Source organism: Corapipo altera, unplaced genomic scaffold (assembly GCF_003945725.1).
Source record: "Corapipo altera isolate COAL_440 unplaced genomic scaffold, ASM394572v1 175, whole genome shotgun sequence".
NCBI classification, from domain to species: domain Eukaryota; kingdom Metazoa; phylum Chordata; class Aves; order Passeriformes; family Pipridae; genus Corapipo; species Corapipo altera.
Window position 1 is genome coordinate 338,526 of NW_020884942.1, and position 20,365 is coordinate 358,890.

Below are 20,365 nucleotides of genomic sequence, written 5' to 3' on the forward strand. Positions count from 1 at the left end.
ATACTTTGTGCTGATGAGAGCTAACCCAGTACACCAAAAGATGTGACATGCTGGTACGAGCTTCTGGTACCTGCTCGTGGGTGTCAGGGGGATTAGTTCCCTTGGCTGTTTTGGGGGGGGGAACCTTGGGTGAGAAAGTAAAGTGGGAGGACTCTTAAAAATTGCAATATGTGTCTCTTTCGGATGATTGCATGCTGTGAGAAGATGGTAGGATCTCTCAAGAGGCCTTAGCACTGGGTGGTTATGCTTACAAACTAAATATAACAATTTCTGCTTGCCAGAGAATCTAAAGAAAAAAACCCCAGATTTTCAAAAGGCAGAGTGGGTGCCTCAGCTATTTCACTTTTCCCCTGCGTGCAGGTTGTTTGTCAAGCTCCCTCAGAGCACTGTTTGTTTAACTTCATGGCACTCCAAAGAGTAAATATCTGAAGTTATGGATTAACTAAGTTCCAGGAGAGCTCATCGCAGAAGAATAGATCACCCTGATTCCCACTGAACAAAGCAGTAAGTGCTTCAAAAGTATTGCATCCTTCAGGATTTCCAAGGACAGCTTGCTTTAATGGAGCAGGAAGCTTGTCAAAAATGTCCAGTGGCAAGGGGAGAGTGTCAGGGCAGACATAAAGTGTTCTGGGAGAGCTGCTGATGGGTTAGAGGGGATGAGCAAACAGGTGTGGAGGGACTCAGAATGGCCGCTCCAGAGCTGGAGTCATCGAGTCAGGCCTGTGACAGGCCAGTGAAGGAACTGGCTGGGCCGGCTGGGTAGGAACTGTCTGCAGCAGGCTCTTGCTGTCCCTTGGCAATGTGCTCCTCTTCACACCTGCCTTCTCCTCAGGTGACTCCTGCTGCAGGATGTGGAAGCACCTCGCCCTCGGGCTGCTGCTGGCTGCCTGCTCTGCTTGGGTCTGCGGCACCTCAAGTAAGTTTTCATTTTAGAGAGACCCTTCACCCTTCCCCAGTCGCTGCACGTGCATTTTCTGCTCCTCTGTCAGTCAGATGGAGTGGCTGGAATCATTTCCATTATTAGGGGGTTTGAATTCCTCCAGCAGAGCTGACAGGCAGTGCTGGGCCATGACAGCTGCCTGGTCACAGCCCTCCTGAGCCCCTGAGCTGTCAAGAGTAGCACAGGGCAGGAGCTGGAGCTTCTGCAGCACAGCACAGACAGACTCTGGTGTCCAGGGCAGCCCCTCTGCTGTGCTGGAGAGGGGCTGGTGCTCTGCTAAGTGTCCTTTGGGAAGCACCACTACTAGTTTTCAGCCAGTTCTTTTCTCTGCTTGTGCTTTCACATTTTTGCTTCCAGTATTTTACAGCACTGAAGATGCAAACCAGGTCCTGAGGATCCAGAAGCGGGCGAACTCTTTCCTGGAGGAGCTCAAGCCAGGCTCTGTGGAGCGGGAGTGCATTGAAGAGCGCTGTGACTTCGAGGAGGCCAGTGAGATATTTGAAACCAAGGAATCAACAGTAAGTTGTTTTTTTAAGGATGAGTGTGGGAGTTACCCAATCAATTATTTTCTTAAAATATTGCAATCCAGGGCATAGAAGATCATGCTGTCAGCACTGATCACACATTCAAAACCATGCTGGCATGGTTTTGAATGTCATTCTGTTACAGTGTTACAGTGATTGTCATGTTGCCACCTGTATGGGCCATAAAACTTGGCTACTCACCTGACCCAATGGTGAGGTTTAGGGCCCAGCCAGATAATTCCAATCCTTGCTTGACCCCGCTGGCTATTCTTGCTGCCACTGAGTTTTTCCAGGTCCTTCCAGTCTTTGCCCTCTGTTGTCCATTCACCAGCCCTGGCTGCCTTTCACTTTACCTCCCCAGTGTCCCAGTTGGGCATGGCAAACATTTCTCTCATCACTAGGTTCTCTCTTTTTGTCCAAACTCATATTTTCAATTGGACGCTACCTTTATTGTCAGCATCACTGACTCCTGCCTCTTTTCCACACTTGTTCTGTCAGCTTGGATTCTTTGTTACTATGTTGAGCAAAGCAGCTCACAGCATAAGATGAGCCAGTCTTTGTTGTCTCTCAAACCCCAGAATGGAGAGGGATCTGTCTTTGGAATGCCCACGTCTTTGTCTGACTGGGCACAAGTGAACTTGGATGTCTCACCTGGCAGTAAATGACAAGAAAACAGAGAAGTAGTGGGGATATTGAGGGGCTTTGGTGTTGGTAGGTCTGCAAGCAGGACAGGGGAGATCTGTGCTGAGTACAAGCAGTACATGATCATTTGGCCAGTTTTCTTGGTTTGTAGTGCCAATCACTACACTGTCAAGAAGAATGAGACTGATGCTGTTGACTGTTCTCTGATGCTGTTCTCTGTTGGCCAAGGCCATGATACACTTTAAATCCCTCACTTGTTAAAAATGGTTTTCTCACCATAATATAAATTTTGTTTCTCCACAGCTCAATTTTTGGAGCAAGTATGTAGGTAAGTAAAAGACTTTCCTAATCACTTCTCTGTGCTTCCTCAAGAGTAACTGGTACTCAGCCTTCCTCCTGCCATATGTCACATACTGATTCAGATTTTCTCCTATATGGGGTGTGCAAAGAATGTTTTCCCCTTCTATCACACAAGCAGCCTTCCTAAAACACTGTGCACCTGTAGCTGTCATCAGTCATCTCCCCAGAGCTAAGGAATTGGTGAAAAGTGCTTTGGTGCTCTAACCCTGTCTGATGTGGGCCAAAGAGGAGCCCCACCCCTGCAGTCACCTGCCACTGCCCTGTCTGCCTCAGGCTTTGCCCTTTCCTCCCCTTCTGCCCACCCTACTCTCTCTCCAGCTGTAGGTGAGAACTCTGGGTGAGTGCCACGGAGGTGTCACCTTTAAGTGCCAGAAACTTAACACCCATCACATGGGTGATGTTTGGGAATCTGGGGAGGGCCTGTTCGTGTTGATGTTTGATCTGTGAGCTCTGTATGATTCAGGGACTGGATTTTCCTACCTCTCTTTCAGATGGAGATCAGTGTGCGCCACAGCCTTGTTCCAATGGCATCTGCAAGGACAATATTGGAAAATTTTCCTGCATCTGTAACAAAGGCTGGGAGGGGGTTTTCTGCAATTATGGTAATGCTGCATTTAATCCACTATAAAATAACATCCTTTGTGACAGAAGTTTCTGTACAGTAGGGGTTAACACTTCAGTCATTGCACAGCTTACTCACTTTCTTTACTAATGTGATTTCTCTCTTGCTTCATGATTGTGGTAGGAGGTTTATTTGTGCTTATCTAAAGCAAAATTAACTTTGTGTTGCCATAGGAGAAGTTCGGAGATCTGAGATATCTAAATTTTGAACAAGTACCGAAAATAACTCTGTAAAGCAGGGATTTCAGTTACTTTAGAACTGTCAACCCAGGGATGATGGTGGGGATTTTAAATACAATGTATTTACTGTCATTACTGTGACAATTTCTTCCTTGAACAAAAGCTGGACAGCATAGTTAGGGATGAGCACTGTATGTCCTGTATCATCAACACTTTGCACTGTGTGCTTGCATGTAGTGACAGGGAATTTTCTGTTCTCCAGTCTACCTGCTCTGACAGTAATCTGTTTCCTCCATCTCCCCACTGCCTGATTCTGGACTGAGGTTGTTTGCTGTCTCAGGGCCCAGGTGCTGTTAAAGCCCACAACTGTCATCCCAAATCACTGACAGCTGTTGCCCACTTTGCCACATTACCTCCCTGTGACTCTGACTTTCAAACTTCTCGCATCTCTCTTGCTGTTCCTTTTTCCCTCAGAGGTCAAGTACACCAACTGCTCCGTGGATAACGGGGGATGTGACCATTTCTGTAGGGATGACCCTGCCATCCAGGGCCGCTCGTGCAGCTGTGCCTCGGGGTATCAGCTCATGAACGACCACATCACGTGCAAGCCTGTAGGTAAGAGGAGGATGGTTGTGATCCACGTTTGACAGAGGATTATTCAGACTGAAGTAAGAGAGTTTTAGGGCAGAATTGTTGGCAGTGCACCTTCTACTCATTTTCAAAACACCTATTCTGTGCAGAGTAGCTCTGCCTGCATTTCTCAGCTCCATACCTGCTTTATGGCCCTTAATCTGTGTTTGCCTCCTGGAGACATAGAGGGGAACCAGGAGACTGCCTCCTTGCCAAGCACTGAGGGACTTCCACGAAGCCTCTGACCAGTATTGCCTAGGTTAGAGACACAGAGGGAATGCTCTAGAAAGCGGTTTTGTGTTGGGTGATCTGGGCTTTGCTAGTGAACTTCTCTGCATCTGCACAGTGGAGTTCCCCTGTGGGAGAGTGAAGGTGGACGACACTGAAGCCAAAGCAAACTTCAATATTCGGCTCATTGAGGGAACAGCTGCAAGAAGGGGAGACAGCCCTTGGCAGGTAGGAGAAAAGAGTTCTTCACCACAAGTAGTTTAGGCTCTCACCAAAAGCTCTGCCTGCCTGGCTACTCCAGAAAGGTTCCTACATTACTGGTGGTGTCACGTGAAGCTAAAATTTCCTTAGTTTTTTCAAAAGCAACCCCAAAATTGGAGTAGCAGGATAAAATGGTTTAGTATCTGTTTGGACTCTTGACCTTGTCACTGTTACCAAGTTTTTTACCTTACCTTGCTAACACTGTTGTGAGAGAGGATGGTGATGACACTCACCAACTCTGTTGCTCCATCCTGGGAAACTCATGCTGTGTGATGGGATGTGTGCTCCAGCTCCTGTAACAGCCTCATGGTGGGAGTGGGAGGGCATTTTCTCACCCTTTTTTATGAGCCTTATCTGTCATACATTCAAGTTAACAGATTTAATCAGCAAAATATGTCACGGCAGGTTGAGATATCACAGAGAAAGGGGAGACTTCATAGAGCTTATCATGGAACTAATGAATGCAAATAATCAGGGTGTGGTTCTCTTTGATATGAAAGGCCCTTTTACACCATAGCATGAGAGCTGCAGTCTGAGATGATGCACTGTCTGTGGTGTGGGACACAAGAATAATCCCCTCATCTGTGCTCTGTGTTTCAAAGCTTTTGAGTGCAAATGCCAGCCCTCATTCAGGAAGAGCATTCAAAACTTGTTTGTAGGTGTTCCACAGAGACTTTATTCATAGGGCTTTTGTCCCACTGTGGAGCTTTGGCTTCAGTGCATGTGCCCTGCGTTGGTGCTTGATGCATTAGGGTGTTTGGCAGCCACAAAAAAGGTTGTGCACAGTGTTTGGTGAGCCACTCTCCAGGCACTGTCACACCTCACACCTGTCTTGTTTGGTTTCAGGTTATGCTGCAAAGTGCAAGTGGGAAGTTTCTGTGTGGGGGTGTTCTCATCCATCCAGCTTGGGTCCTAACAGCAGCACACTGCCTTGACACACCAAAGGAGCTCAAAGTAAGACTTGGTATGGAAAATCATCTATCCCTGTGGTTTTTTAAATATAACTGTTTCATTCAAAATATTTATCATTTCAAGGAAAAGATAACAGGTTCTGAAGGCAAAAGTCCTTGGTTGTAGGAATGGACTGTCTAGGCAGTATTTAAATATACATCTTAGCTTAAAACAAAGCTTAGTAAAAATCTAATTTCCTTTGAGCCACTATCAGCCTTACTGTGGAAGTGAGCTGGTATCTTCTGAGCACTGCTGCTGGTCTATAAAGTAGAAAGACTTGGTCTCTTCTCCTTGTGTTTTTCTGGCGCTGAAAATATTCAAGGTCATCCCAATACTGAAAAAAAAGTCTTTATCCCAGGAGGAGAATGTCACAGGGTGTCTTCCTGCCTTTTCATGCATTTAAACACTCTTACTTGAGAGAACTTCACTGCAGAAGGAGGAGAGGTGCTGTAGAATGGCAACACTGCCTTTACTTGCACTGCTGCTCTGGAGCATGAGAAAATGTCACTATGTCAAGTAGCAGTGCTGCTCCTGAATTAACAGACAGAAATAATTAGTGTTCCATTCACACTGAAGTAATATGGGTTTTTTTGGGTCAGTGTTTTCTATGTACCATTGGTGCTGAGGTATAACAGCTCAGCTGCTTGCTTTCTCCATCAGTGAAATGATAGGATATTCCCAGTATTTGTTGAAAGTCCTGCCAATATATTGTCTGTGTACCTCTCCTGGAAAATACACAGTCTGCATGCATGTTCCATACACACTCTGGATGTGCAGGGGTTTGAGAACAGAGACGTAAGGCACACACAGATCGATGTGTTTGTGTACTTCCAACATACAGGATGAATAGAAAAGTATGTGATGTAGCCTTGGGTCCTCTCAGTGCCAGAATATTCATCTTTTCACAGGGAGACATCCAAATAGAACTGTATGTGATAGTTTGGAAATGTGCATAAGTTATGTCATTTTCTTCCTTTTTAAGCGTTTTCCATTAATTTTAGTGAAGCCCAAGAAGAGCTTCACTAAGGAACCTCGTTAGAGGAAAAGCAGCTGTCAGATGTGGTGTTGGAGTGCTCTGTTTTGTTGGATGTAGCTTTGAGTGTAACTTTGGAGGGAATAGCTCAGTGGGGAGATGGTAACTGGGGCAAGTATTGAGGCTGCACTTAACATTGTCCCACCCTGGCCTCATACTGCAGGAATTGAGAGAGATCTGTGCAGTCTGACAAGCTTTCAGCTGGGATTAACCATGCCCTGAGATGTGTCTGCAGCAAAGAAAGAAGGGGTGGGATCTGTCAGGAGAGTCCAAATAAAATGTGATTTTCAGTGGGTGAAGAAATGTCAGCACTTGAGAACCCTGGTTTGAGAAGATTTTGTTCTGTTCAAATGAAACTTGAGAGATGTCTCACACCTGAATTTGGGGCAAGTATACAGAGCAATTTATAGTGTAAGGATGGTTATCAGTGGGGTTTAGCTTTCTCTCGCTCTCATGCTTGCCCAAAAGACCTTCCTTATTCACAGAGGAAGAATCCAGTGTGTGGCCATGGACAGAGAGTTGTGATGCACAAGAGGAGTGAGCCCTGCAGCACGTGTGTTCCTGCTCATCCACACTGCCTTCCTTAGAGGAGCATTTGAGTCCACAGTTATTTCTGAGGCCTAAAGCAGGGTTTACACCTGTGAAGGCAGGAATAAAGCCCTGCCTCTTCCCTGCCATCCCCCAGCCACAGTGGCTGGAGAGTGCTCCAAGGACACTCAAGGAAGACAGGTTGTGATAGGAGAAAAACACTGATTTGTGGTTGTTGGCTTAATACTGGAAGTCCTTCAGGTTCTGGAACTACTTAATACAACACGTCAGAGCAGTTTCAGCCACCTGCTCTGGCCAGGTATGAATTTTCCATTGGATGTCTGCAGAGGAGCAAGAGGAGAGACTCTGAAATAATTGCTCTGGAAGTCCAAGATCCAAAACTGGACTTAAGGAGTCTTTTGAGAATATGTTTTTGTAGCTACTGTGGCTCATAAGTCCCTACACTTGGAGGCACTGACTCTTTACAGAAAAAACCAGCTGCAAGACCTCACTGACAGCCTACAAGAAAGACCTGTCTCTGCCTTTCTTATCCCAGTGTATCACAAAGACTTCTTGCCTTTCTGGCCCTTCTCAACACAGTTTCCTGCTTACTGTTCCATTGACTGCTTGGCCCCTGAAGTGGCTGTGATCATGTAGCACAAATAGCAACCCAGAAGTCTTAAGAAGTCAAAAATTCGTTAAAATACAGATGTAAGATTTCAGAAAGGAATAGCCTTACCAGTCAGTCACCTTTATTTATAAGGTTTCGTTCAGGCAGCATAAAGCTCATGTCCTGTCATGAATGTCCTGCTTTGCATGTGCTTGCTCTTCCAGCTTTTAATGCTGGTTCCAGAAAGGTTGTTTTCCTCCTGAAGGAGTTCTCTCATATTGCACAGGTGTAGTGAAATGTGAACACAGCAGGACATTTTGGTTTCTCAGCTGATGACCAGAGCTCTAGGGCACCAGTTCATTTACTACTGTGGGTATTCATGATTTCAGTAAATAGGGAAAGTTTGCAGGTTAGTCCATCTGTTAAAAACACTGTCAACCTGTGACATAAAATGAGCAAATGTCTGTATTACAAGGGAAGTAAACCCACAGGAGTACAGCATATTCCAGATGCTTTGGTGTTCAAGGGGAAGGAAAGTTTGGCAGCATCTGTCTTCTTCTTGTTTGCTCTTGCAGGTAAATTCCTTTTCCGTCGCCGTGATGTCGATGAGCAAATCATTCGGGTCGATAAACGGGTGATCCACGAAAATTACACCAAGGAGACGCTGGATAACGACATCGCCATGCTGCACCTGGCCGAGCACGCCATGTTCTACAAATATGCCCTCCCCATCTGCCTCCCCACCCGCAACCTGGCCGAGCAGGAGCTCACGAGGAGCGGGCAGCAGATGGTGGTGACGGGCTGGGGCAGCACGAGCGAGGCGAGCGACGCGAACGTCAGCCACCCCACCTCCCTGCACTACATCGAGATCCCCATCGTGCCCCGCAACGAGTGTGCCCACGCCATGACCTCTCATGTCTCCGACAACATGCTGTGTGCAGGGAGCTTGGGAGACAGGAAGGATGCCTGCCGGGGGGACAGCGGGGGCCCCATGTCCACCAAATATAAGGATACCTGGTTTTTGGTAGGACTGGTGAGCTGGGGCCAAGGCTGTGGGAATAGGGAGAAATATGGAGTCTACACCAAAGTTAGTCAGTACCTGGAGTGGATCCAGCACCACATAGATGTGTCAGCTCCTTTGAAGGGTTGATTCTGACCCCAAGAGTCTGGAATGTTGTGCTGGTGACAGTATGCAGTGTAATGTCAGACCTTCAGTATTAAATATTGAGTATATGTTAACCTCGTGTGCTGTTTTCCTTGGGACTTTTTTTTTTCTCTCCTTTTTTTCTTGTTTAAATTGGTTTGTTGCAGGTTGTGTTTATCTGTGGCAGGGCCCTACTTAAGCCTTACAGGCAAGAAAAAAGAACCCTGTTAGCTGAGATGCTGTACAGGATTGTAGAAAATAAGGTGATCCATGGTCAGACAACTCCATCTTTGAGGTGTAAAATATCTGAATTGGTTGGGGTGGGGGGCAGGAGGGGACAGAGAAAACTGTTTTTGCAAGTCACCATCGAGATGCAGTTCTGTCATTTCAGCTGTACCCACAGTAACTGTTTTGGTTTGCTCTGTATTTGTATAATTTTTCTTGCAACACAGTGAAGTTTTTGTAACATCATTACTGCTTCCAGTCCCTCACATCCTACTCCAGTGCTCACAGATTGTTGATTCAGCAGGTGACTAGAACTTCTCTGTATTTTCTATTCTTTGCACACTTGATGCCTGATTTTACCCCCCCCCCCAAACTTCCTGAAAAGAGAATGGGAACTGTATAGTATTATTCAAAAAAAAGAAGAGAGGTTTAATTCCAAGCTATTGCAGGCTCTATTTATCCTGGGGTCTGTAACAGTCTTCTAATTAGCAAGGTAAGCAAATGCTTCTGTTTATTGCTGTTCTGGTGACTGCAGTCAGCTGCAGGCTGTGTGAGCATTGCTAATGCTTACTGATAAATGTCTGTGTGTACATGAGTAAATGATACAGAGCACCAGTAAGTTCATAGGAAGTAGCAATAGTCCAGGTGAAGTTTAATATCACAGTTTATACTTGTTTCTAATCTTAGCACTTGTTAAATAGAATTAATCTTGTAGAAAAAAAAAAAAGCAGAACTCTTTCTGCTCTAGTGATGTGTGTTTCCAGTGTGTGTTTCCAATGTCTCGAGGGGGTTTGGATCAGTGAAGAACTTCAGTCTGTTCTTGTGATGAAACTTAAACGAAAAAAACCTCAGGTACAAGGAATTGTGTTAGTTTGTAAGAAATTTAATGTGGTGTCAGCAAAGAGATTTAATACCTTTTAAATTTGTGGACTTGTTGACTCAGGAGCTGCCTTGGTGCTTGTTACCCAGGTGCTGATGTTGAGTCATTACTGAAGGAGCAGTCGGGGTAGGAGCTGTGCTCGCTGGCTCTGGCTCTCTTTTCTTCTCCCCCTTTTCCCTTGGGACAGGACTTAAGGATGGAGGAACATTAAATAAGAATGCTTTGAACAGCACCCTTCTCAGCAGGCCTGCACCAGGAACAGGTAACCTGTAACCCTGAGTTGAAACATGGTTGTGTTCAAAGAAGGGTGGGGGGTGGCAGTGTTGGTGCTGTGACAGGGCAACATTTGCCTGCTGGTGGCTGCAGTGAATCCTCCTGCACACTCCCAGCTCTGCAATATTTCAGCACATGTTTACAGGGTAGCTGGTGTGTTTTCCAGATTGGCCTTGCCTACTGAAAGGTGATAGTGTCAGAAATCTGCTCATAAAAGTTCCACATTTTCCTGAAGAAATTTACTGCAAAGCAGTGGCTTTTAGTATTGGAGGATTATTTAAAAGGCTAAATTCTCTTTTTAATGCACATGTGTATGTGTGTGGAAACACACACTTTTCTTCCGATTTGGAGTTTCTAATGTGTCTCATAGAATCCAGGTTCTCTCTCCTCTGTCAATATTTGTGACTAGTTAATGATCAACCTCTTGACCTCATGGCTGTTCCTGGTGTACAGCCAAATCTCTTTCCTGTCTTCCCCTAAAAAAAAAATAAAGAAAAACGTGAGTATAATTGCATGGTTCTGTGTAAATTGAACTCATTCTGGATCCTGTGTTTTTGAAAAAATGCTGCAGGTAGCAGAGAGGGACATGCTGTTGAATCCTGGTAAATCCTTTAGCCTGGGAAGGTAATAAGAAGACATACAAACTTCTGTGCTGTACCTGTGACTGCTGGTATGTGGTGCTTGGTTCCTCCTTGGGGTCTGTGCAGGGTCTTCCCTGCACAGGGGCTGGTTGTGCTCCCACCTCGGCTTCAGCAAGACTGGGCTGGCAGTGGACTCTGCTCCTTTTGGGCCGTGTGTTCCCATGCTCCCCATGGCTTTTCCGTGGCTTCCGTGGGCTTTGGACCAGCCCCTGCCCCACAGCTCAGCTCCTGCCTGTTGGGGTGTGCAGCGTTGGCGTGGCTTGGGGAAACAGGGGACATGAGGTCAAAATGAACTGGGTAGAATTTGATTTCTTTGTCTCTTCTTATCCTCTCACTTCTGCTTTTTCATCTTTTTTGCAGGCTGGTTTTGTGACAATATACTAATTTTATTATTGTTTTCACTCAGAAAGAAATCAGGAGGTCAGTGTTCTGGATGCTCACTAACATGGAGAGCAGCTCCTCACTTGGGAGATTTCTCCTGCTGATGTGCTTCATTGACAGCAGCTGCCTGTTTTCATATGAAGGTAGGTATTTCTTTTACTTTTTTAATTAAATTGTCTTTTTGTGGCAACGTTGGCATTTAAACAGAAACTACGTTCCTGTTCTGAACACCAAGTCCTGTGGGTTGAAGGAACACTTCCTGAAACGCACAAGAAAGAAATTAATATTCATGTACATATTTGCAAGTGAAATCAGCCTTTCTTAGGTTTCTGTTTAGCCCCCTCTCCTGTTGAGAAGTGTTCTCCCTGTGACATGGAACCCGAGATCTGAATTGGTTTTGCATGGCACAGGTTTCCAATTTGGAAATCTAAAATGAGGCACTTTCAGCATGTGTTCTTGGACCTCGTGTTGATTGTACAACTACTACACAAGGTTTGGAAGTGGCTTCAGAGAGCTGTGGGACAGGCACCAGAGTGTGCAGGATCTCAGGAATCATCGTGGCTGTCCTTGCAGAGGAGGAAGAGCAGAGCAGAGTATCTGCAAAGGCTCTGTGGGACACCTACTTAAAGGAGGTAAATCCTTTAAGATGACCCAGAACACAAGAGGTGCTGAAGGGAAATTCTACTGATGCAAGTGAAGGAAATGTTCTCCGTTACCAGACAGCAGGATCTGTGCAAAGCTTTTCTCCACTGAGTTTTTGTGGGCTGTTACTAATTGCCTGGAAATGAAGCAGTGTAATATCATTCTAGAATTTCAGTCATTGCCGTAAATACTGATCCTGCAACTGCAAATAGATCTGTGTTTTCACAGTCCATCTCCAAAACTGGGTTCTTTGCCAGAAGGTTTGACTTGTCCAGGGCACTAATGCCTAACTGGGAAAAGCAGTGCTGTGTGGATTTCCATAGGCTGTTTTGGGATTACAGAGTGAGCTTTTGTCTCATAACACTTGGAGCAGCAGCCTCTCCATCTGCCAGGTGGGCTTTGGCCATGGGGCTGCACTTCTGGGATCAGTGCACCCACAAGGAATGTGGGTGGAAAAACCCTGGCACACTGCTGCAGATAGAGGTGCCTTGGCAAAGACGTGCTGTGGAGCAGAGAGGGTGTGTGGGGAGGACATTACTGACACAGTCCTTCTTTTGGCCATTCCTCCCTTCATTTATTGGCAGTAACAGCTTAAGGCATCACAGGAGGAGGGCAAATACCTTAGTGAAGCAAAGTTGAGATGAGCTAAATATAAGCACAAAACTGACACTAATATTTCTCTTAATGAAGGATTGGTGTCTGTTCTATTGTGGCCACAGCAGAACCTGGAGAATTCTGCATCTCCATAACCAAATATCAAGCTAATAATTGTTGTGAATCGGGATGGTTAAGCAGGAAAATCTAACCAGCCTCCAGAGAAAAAGCTGCAATACTCAAGAGTCTTGTGGAATAAAAAATTTCTGCACTAACTTGCAAGTCTCAGCAGTGACTCTTTTGACTCACTGAAAGCAAGCTCAGACTACTGATATGTTTTGCTGAAACACAGACTAATTTTATTTTCCTTTGGGCTGTTTGTGTAGATTCCCACTCCCCTCATTTATATTGTTTTTCCCACTGAAAGCCTGTCTGACTGTGACTGTGGCAATGCTGCTGTGTTGCCTTCAGCACCAACTGTTCAGTTTTGGTCTTCTAGTGTTTGTGAGCAAAGACAAAGCCCACGAGGTGCTGCGAGTCCAGAAACGTGCCAACCACTTCCTAGAAGAGATTCGTCCAGGGAACTTGGAGAGAGAATGCAATGAGGAAAAGTGTTCATTTGAGGAGGCCAAGGAGATCTTCCATTCGCAGGAGAAAACGGTGAGAAACTTGATTTTAGGAGAAACAGAGGAAAGTCAATGGTGAGGTCTAATTAATCCTGCCCAGGTCACCTAGTGTGGCTCTGGAGGTGTGTGTCTATGGATTCTGCAGCTTGGGTCACTTCAGGGTGATTCAGGGAGGGTCACCCAGGGCACCTGTGAGACTTCACTTTGTGAGTGCTCAGTTTGTTGTGTAAATGTTAAACACAAATCCCTGGAAGTATCTAAAACCCATTTCTGAGAGCATCAATCCAGCAATGTGACTGGGACATTTTCAGAGGTCACTTGCTTGTCCAGACCCTCCAAATCCAGGGGAGGAGTGTCTCATTCCCAGGGCCAACAGCATCTGGCTGGAAGCAGGGCTGGGGCCTTCTGGGGCCTTGTGCTGAGGCAGGAGTTCAACAGGTTGGAACTGCAGAGTTCAACAGGTGCCTGGTCTCTCCTGGATCCAGCCCGAGGTGCCAGGAATGTCTCTGTAGCAGGTAAAGCAGCACAGTAGAAATGGCTCTTCAGAGCAAAGCAGCTGATGCTGAGGCCTTGCAGTGACCCCTTTTGGGGAGGGGGGGTGTGGTGATGGTGTCACTTGAAACTCCTGAGCTGGTGCCACAGACCTTTCAGTGGCTGGAGCATTTAAGGATCTGAGCTTTCAGGTTCATTTTGATTCCAGTACAGCCCAGTTTATGCTCTCTGTGGCTGGTCCATGGTGCAAACAGAAGTAAATGGCACGGTGGTGATCAGGAACTACTGTTGTGAGATTGTGTTTATGGCTCTAATGAAAATGCCAGTTTACATGGACCCTAAAAAACCAGCTTTCTAAACTATGTCTTCAGTAATCAGTATGACCATTTGTTGCCTGTTCTCTTCATTTGTGATTTCCTCTTGCAGATGGAGTTTTGGTTCAATTACAAAGGTAGGTAAAAAAGGAACTTTAAAAAAATGTATTTCTTGTGTCCCTCCTGGGTACAAAGAACTATGTGGCAATTGAAAGCCAGGCTTCTCTTAATTCCTGGAGTTACACTGAGCCTTGTTTCTTCTCCTTAGGTTTAAATCCATGTAGTACAAATCCCTGTAACAATGGTGGAGTCTGCAAAATAAGACATTACAGTTACTTTTGCATCTGCCCCCCAGAATTCAGAGGACACAACTGTGAAATAGGTGAGTGCAGGAATAGACACGTTGGCATTCATTGTGAAGGAAGGATGGTGTGTGGCCATCTTCTATCTGCTCCCAGGAAAGGCCCCTTTTCATCACTTTGGAGGGATAACAACTCTAGTGACTCCTGCCATAGGTGCCTGCACTGGAGATTGTTCATGGTGAGGCTCTTCTCTTTTACTGAGTCAGTCAAACAAATTAGCCAAAGCTCATTGAAAGGGGAAAAGTCTGCTATATTTATGTTGTAATATATGAGTGACGAAAAAGGAAGGATAAAAACTGCCTTCTCTTACCAGATTTTTCATCCTCTGAAATGCTCTATCCAGTTTGCAAACTGAGGCATGAAATAACAGCAAAAGCCAAACTGTGGAAACTAAATTCTTTTCCTCCAACTGCTTTTGTTGACCTTTTCTTTGTACAGTGAAGCAATTAAACGTGACTGTTTTTAATTTAACAAGGAATAAAAATCTCAGTCATTTTCAGGCAGGGTCGGACCCCCACCCCCCCAGTGCCCAGTGCTTTAAACCTGTCATGATATAAAAGACAAGATGTGCAGATGGATCAAAAACTGATGCATTTAGAAGTGTTTGTTCTTCCAGGCCTCTTCTTGCCCCTGCTCCACAGACAGAAAGGCCCAGCTGTGGCCTCAGGGCAAAGCTGGCAAATGGGAGAATGGTCAGAACAGAACAAACCAAACATGAGGTCTGGTTTGCTGCACACCAGTGTGCGTGTCTGGAACTGTAAGGGGGGTGGTTCCTTCTGTTTCCCTGAGCGCTTCCAGCAGATGTTTTCCTACTTTGCCTCATGCAATAGTAGCTCCAGGAGCTGGGTGCTGTAACCGCGGGTGTTTCCCCGGCAGAGAGGCTGGAGTGCTGGTACAAGAACGGCGGCTGCTGGCAGTACTGCAGGGACAGCAGCGCCCTCCACGTGGAGTGTTCCTGCGCCAGGGATTACACCCTGCACGAGGACGGGAGGAGCTGCGTGCAGGCAGGTAGAGCACGGGCTGCTGGGGCCACCTCAGGAAAAAGAGGAGGGTTTCAGGCACTGACTTTCCCTCCGCTAGATGCAGAAGAGCTGCACACGCTGTGGCTACTGCAGCTTGCACTTACTGTATGAAAAGATCTGTCTTATTTGTAATGTTTATTTTAAATGTTAAGGTTCCTCTCTGTCTGGTGTCTGTAGTCCAGTGCCCCTGTGAGCACATACTGGGTCAAGGAGCAGGCAGGACAGTTGGGAGTGGGCCTGTTCTAGCACAGGCTTAGATCAGCTAAACTGAGTCATGAGGCTGAAGTGCAGGGGTGGGAGGGGAGAGGACAGGACAGGGGGCTTTGAAATGTGGTGTTAGGCAGAAGGGGAGGCCTGGGTCAGTATTCTTTCCTGAAGAGAGCCCTAGGCAGGCTGCTCCTGGCTGATGGCTCAGAAAAGACACGGCCACAGGCCCATTTCTGGGTAATGAGTTCTGCACACTCAGCCAAGGGGGGGGCCAGGGGGGAGTTGGACATCACGAGGTCAGAGTTGTTCCAGGGGGGTTGGGTCCCATTCTTGGGCAGGAAAAGTGCTGCTTTGTGTTTGAGTTCAACATGACACCACCACACCCTAATCTCAGATCTTGGTTTCTGTCATTCCTTCTTCCAGCACCGTTTCCCTGTGGCTTGATCAAAGCCAGGCAGGCCCTGCAGGAACAGCGGCGGGGGCCAAAAAGCCTCCTGAGGAGCCAGTGGGAGCACAGGGATGTGCCTGAGCTGAACAGGAGCACAGAGGGCACAGCTGGGCAGACGGAGCTGGAACACAGTGATGTTGGGGAAAAGGAGACCATAAAGGATGCCTTTGGGCACGCTGGACAAACGGAGGTGGCAGGAGATGCTTCCAGCTGGAAGAAGACAGTGGTGGGCTCTGTGTCCCAGAAGCCCCTGGGGGAGGAGCTGGATGGCCCTGAGAGCCACAAGGCAGTGGAGGGAACTGGGAGAGGCCTGGATGAGCCAAGCCAGGGCCCAGCATGGCAGAACAAGAGCACAGCACCTGCTGCCAGGCAGGAAGGAACAGGGGGAAACACCACAGGGCAAAACCAACGAGGGGAGGGCAGTGGCAGGAACAGAACGGGGGCTGTTGAACACAGGAGTGATGGGCTGCATCAGAGCAGGGACAGGGGAGACGGTCTGGACGTGCCTCAGCCCACCCAGGCAAACATCAGCTCTACTTTGGAGCACTGGGACCCCAGGATAACAGGAGGAATGCTGTGTCATCGTGGACATTGCCCCTGGCAGGTAATACTTTACTTCCAGTCTGGCCAAACACCACACCTAAGTGCTTTCTTGCTTTAACTTTATTGGGTCCTTCAGGAGCAGAGTTCATCAAGCCATTATAAAGTTTTTTCAGGTCGAGAGCAATGGAACCACGTGTATTTCTCAGCCTTCAGCAGGGCTTTTGATGATACAGACCTTAGATGCCTTTGATTCTTCCCATCCTACTTATGTATGCTTTTGGATTAGAACATAATACCTTCTATCTTAATCCAGTCAGATCTCCTGGGCTGTTATTCAGGTTGTGTCTGCCTGTCCTTAGGGAAAAGCTGAGCTTCTGCCTCCCTGTGGAAGGCTGGTAATAGTTTTCCTGAGGCAGATTCTGTGGCCAGGTGAGATTCAGTAGGTTTGGGGCTTTTGTGTGTGTGTGTCCTTATTTGTTACTAATTTTCACTATATTGTCTCTCTTTGGTCAATGTCCTGTTACTGTTTGTAGAGAAATTCTGATCTCAAACCCTTCACATTACCCTCAGTCAATTTACTGCTGGCACACAAGTAGATTTCCCAATTCCACATCAGAAGGTATTTATAGGTGGAAAAATCATAGTCTGAACCTTGGTGGACCATGCATTGTGCACTTTGGCAAGCTGAAATGTCACTATTAGCCAATTTTATGAGTTTCCATCAGCAGCTGCTTCCCTTTGGATCAGTAGACTGATTTTGGGTTGTTGGGTGGGAATGTTGTTTGTTGTCCAACCTTATACAGTTTCTTCTGGAAATTAAGTGTTACCACTAAGGTGGTTTTAAATTGTCATTACATCAAGAAATTTGTAATTTAATGTTGAATTTAAAGTGTATCTATCTATCAATATAATTTTTAAAGGTTTTTGTAAACCCTTTGCATTCTAGGTCTTCATAACCTGACAGCATTTTCTGATAAGTGTTCTTTGCTACTTTTCAATGTTTATTTCTAGCACTACTGAACAGAATTAAAAGCATCAATAGTACACAGAATTAATAGTTGAGGAGATGCTGAGGCATTGATGGAGCTTATAATTGTGAACAGGCAAGACAGACATAAAACACTGAGCACCATGTTTTAACCTCTCCATTTGCTACTGTGTAGATCATTACAAATTTTATTACCTGATTACTAATAAACTGCACCTTGAGTTTCTGTTCTCCACCACTCCCAAAACATTTGATGCCACATGAAAAATAAATCACAGTCATACTTGTTCCTGCAGAAGAACATCAGCCACTGCAGCTGTAAGTCTGCATGAGCTTGTCGAGCTTAGTTCATTAAATACTCTGCTCCCTCATCACAGCAGTGCAGTGATTTTATTACTGTTTTCACTGCCCCGTTGCTTGGTGGGCCGGTGCTCCTGCCAGGTGTGTTCCTTAGGTGGGTCAGAGCCCACAGTGTGTGCACAGCCCCGGCCCAGCCGCGGTCCTGCCTCTCCCTTCCCGCAGGTGCTGATCCGGGACAGCCGGGGCGTGGGGTTCTGCGGCGGGAGCCTCCTGAGCAGCCGCTGGGTGGTCACGGCCGCGCACTGCCTGGACCTTGTGAGCCCCCACCACGTCACCGTGGGTGAGCACAGGGCAGGGGGAGGCACAGCACAACCAGCCCCACCCGCACTTAGGGACCACTTCAGCTCCTTGGCAGCGCAGAGGTGCCAAAGGGCTCAGCTGGTCCCTTTTGTTTTCATGGAGAACCTGGGGAAACAAGGCAGAGATCTGTCTTCTTCTGTCATCCCTTTTGGCAAACTCACTGTGCACAGAGCCTGGTGACCCCTCAGGAGGAAGAAGGGTTCCTGTAGGTGACTGTCTGCTATCAAGGCCATTTTGGTTCTTAATCAGCCTTAAGGTTAATTACCTGCTGTGCTGCCTCTTCCTTGTTGCCTGTAACTGCCTGGGAGCACAAAGCCCTTCTCCCCTGTTACAACCACAGGAACTGGCCCCCTGCAGCAGGAATGCTGCAACAAACACAACCTTGTGCCACAGGGACCCTCCCGAAGAGGGATGTGCAGGAGGAGCAGACAGCACTGGGGAACCGACAGGAAACAATTCTTCAGCCTTAGTCCCAGCTGCAGCTTAATGCTGATGTCATGTCCCTGAGAGGGGAAACACTCCCATGGAAGTTTAGACACAGCTCTGCTTACTTAAAAAGGACTGACAGTGTTTATGGGAAATCATCTCTGTTAGTATCTCATCATCCAGGCCCCAACTCTGCCTAAAGAACACCTGGAGAGTTTGGTTTGCAGGATCACAGCTGTCCTTGTTCCATGCAGGATTTGGTTTGGGATGTGCCTTCTCAGGACAAAATACCAAAGCGTTAACTCCCCGTCCTTCCTGTTTCCCAGTGACGATACCCCAGAGGCTGTTTACAGTTTCCTTAACGTTTTAACTTGTCCTGGCTGCAGGAGACTTCGACAAATACCAGAGGGAGTTCAAGGAGCAGAAGATCGCTGTGGAACGGAGCTGGACGCACCCACACTACGATTCCAACGACTACAACGGTGACATCGCGCTGCTCTACTTGAGCAGTGCCGTCGTTTTCAACGAGTACGCGATTCCCATCTGCCTGCCCAGCCCCGGCCTGGCCGCGCTGCTCTCCGAGGAGGGGCGGCTGGGGGTGGTGAGCGGCTGGGGAGCCACCCACGCCCGCGGCTCCCCCCTGCGCTTCCTCATGAAGGTGCGGCTGCCCCTGGTGAGCCTGGAGCGCTGCCAGCGGGCCATGGACAGGCTGCTCACCGACAACATGCTCTGCGCGGGGCACGGCACCGCGGCCACCGACGCCTGCAAGGGGGACAGTGGGGGCCCCTTCATCGCCTCCCACCGCAACACCTGGTTCCTCCTGGGCATCGTCAGCTGGGGCGAGGGCTGTGCCCAACAGGGGAAATACGGGGTGTACACCAGAGTAGCCAACTACATCCCCTGGATTAAAGAGGTGGTTGAAAGCGTAGCAGATTCAGAAAACTTTTCCATTAACTTTTCTTAATGCCAGCTATAGGAGCAGGAATAATTCTACTATTACACTGTTTCAGTCTACAACACGGGGCCTGTTCTTGTCCTTAATGGTGTAAAATCAAGCTCCTTACCCTCAAGGAAATTTTGAGAGGGTTAAATTGCTTATTCAAGTATTGCTAAGTAAAATACTTGTGTATAATAAAGAACTATTTGCAAGTAACAGAGGAGAAAACAACTTTTCTTAAAAAAAATCTTCCTGATAAGAATTTACATTAAGCAAAAGCTTTACATTTCTCAGGCCTACCTGCATATCACAGACAGGCACACTCAGTTCTCTGTACCAATTCAGTGCTTAGCAAAGCAAGTGCAGTTTGGGTAGTGGTGTCTGGCTCCAGCTTTGAGACAGACAGTGCTGGGCATAAACCGAGCAGGAATCCACCCAGCTCCAGGAAGATTAAAGGATTGTGCAGTAAAATTCTCAACAGGTGATCCATGTCAAGTTTTTGATTTTGTGACCTCTCCTACAATTGACTGATGTTTTAATTACAACCCCCCAGCACACTCCATTGTTACCATTCCACAAGAAACAGAACCATTATGTTTGCCTCAGAGAACACACACTGTTGAGCTATTATGATGAATTTTGATAGGAAGAATTTGAATTAGGCCTTGCACAAGACCACCGAGCCCAGTACCTCAATGAAACATCTCCTAGGATTTAAAAGTAGCCCCTAGACCCCAGTGACTAGAAGACTAGACTGAAGCACCAGAACTACAACAAAAAAAAAAATTGGGGGAAGAAAAAAGAATCTATTGGACTTTTAGGGCCAAACAGACCCTGGCTATGAACAGCTCTGCACAGTTTCCTTGTTCTTCACAGTTGCACCTGCCACTATGGCAGTAAGGAAGGCCCTGGCTTTCAGTAAATTCTTAACTAAAATTGGAAAAAAACACAAATCCCTGAAGGTCTCAGCATGCTAAAAACACACCCCTGAGGCAGTTACTGCAGCATACACATACCTGGGGAGAGCAGGTGAAGTTGTCTTAGGAGCAGAA

At 46.9% G+C, this 20,365-nt stretch overlaps 2 protein-coding genes across 6 annotated transcripts; both read left to right on the forward strand.

Annotated features, from left to right (window-relative positions):
• The first annotated feature begins 111 nt into the window (after positions 1-111).
• PROC (protein C, inactivator of coagulation factors Va and VIIIa) lies at positions 112-8,752 on the forward strand. 2 transcript variants are annotated; one of them, XM_027661987.1, is made up of 9 exons: positions 336-504; positions 833-916; positions 1,298-1,458; positions 2,410-2,434; positions 2,958-3,068; positions 3,742-3,882; positions 4,244-4,353; positions 5,233-5,350; positions 8,084-8,752. In XM_027661987.1, exons 2-9 carry the CDS (start codon positions 850-852, stop codon positions 8,656-8,658), a joined length of 1,308 nt encoding a protein of 435 aa, XP_027517788.1. In that variant the 5' UTR covers positions 336-504; positions 833-849; the 3' UTR covers positions 8,659-8,752. The 2 variants fall into 2 exon arrangements, with proteins under 2 accessions (XP_027517789.1, XP_027517788.1); XM_027661988.1 differs by lacking the exons at positions 4,244-4,353; positions 5,233-5,350 and having other exon boundaries at positions 112-504.
• A 965-nt stretch (positions 8,753-9,717) lies between these two features.
• On the forward strand, positions 9,718-19,529 carry LOC113955935 (coagulation factor IX-like). 4 transcript variants are annotated; one of them, XM_027661982.1, is made up of 9 exons: positions 9,718-10,529; positions 11,078-11,195; positions 12,788-12,948; positions 13,833-13,857; positions 13,989-14,102; positions 14,959-15,090; positions 15,735-16,363; positions 17,813-17,930; positions 18,763-19,529. In XM_027661982.1, exons 1-9 carry the CDS (start codon positions 10,443-10,445, stop codon positions 19,338-19,340), a joined length of 1,962 nt encoding a protein of 653 aa, XP_027517783.1. In that variant the 5' UTR covers positions 9,718-10,442; the 3' UTR covers positions 19,341-19,529. The 4 variants fall into 4 exon arrangements, with proteins under 4 accessions (XP_027517783.1, XP_027517786.1, XP_027517787.1 ...); XM_027661985.1 differs by lacking the exon at positions 9,718-10,529 and adding an exon at positions 10,536-10,700; XM_027661986.1 differs by lacking the exon at positions 9,718-10,529 and adding an exon at positions 10,536-10,654.
• Positions 19,530-20,365: the final 836 nt, after the last annotated feature.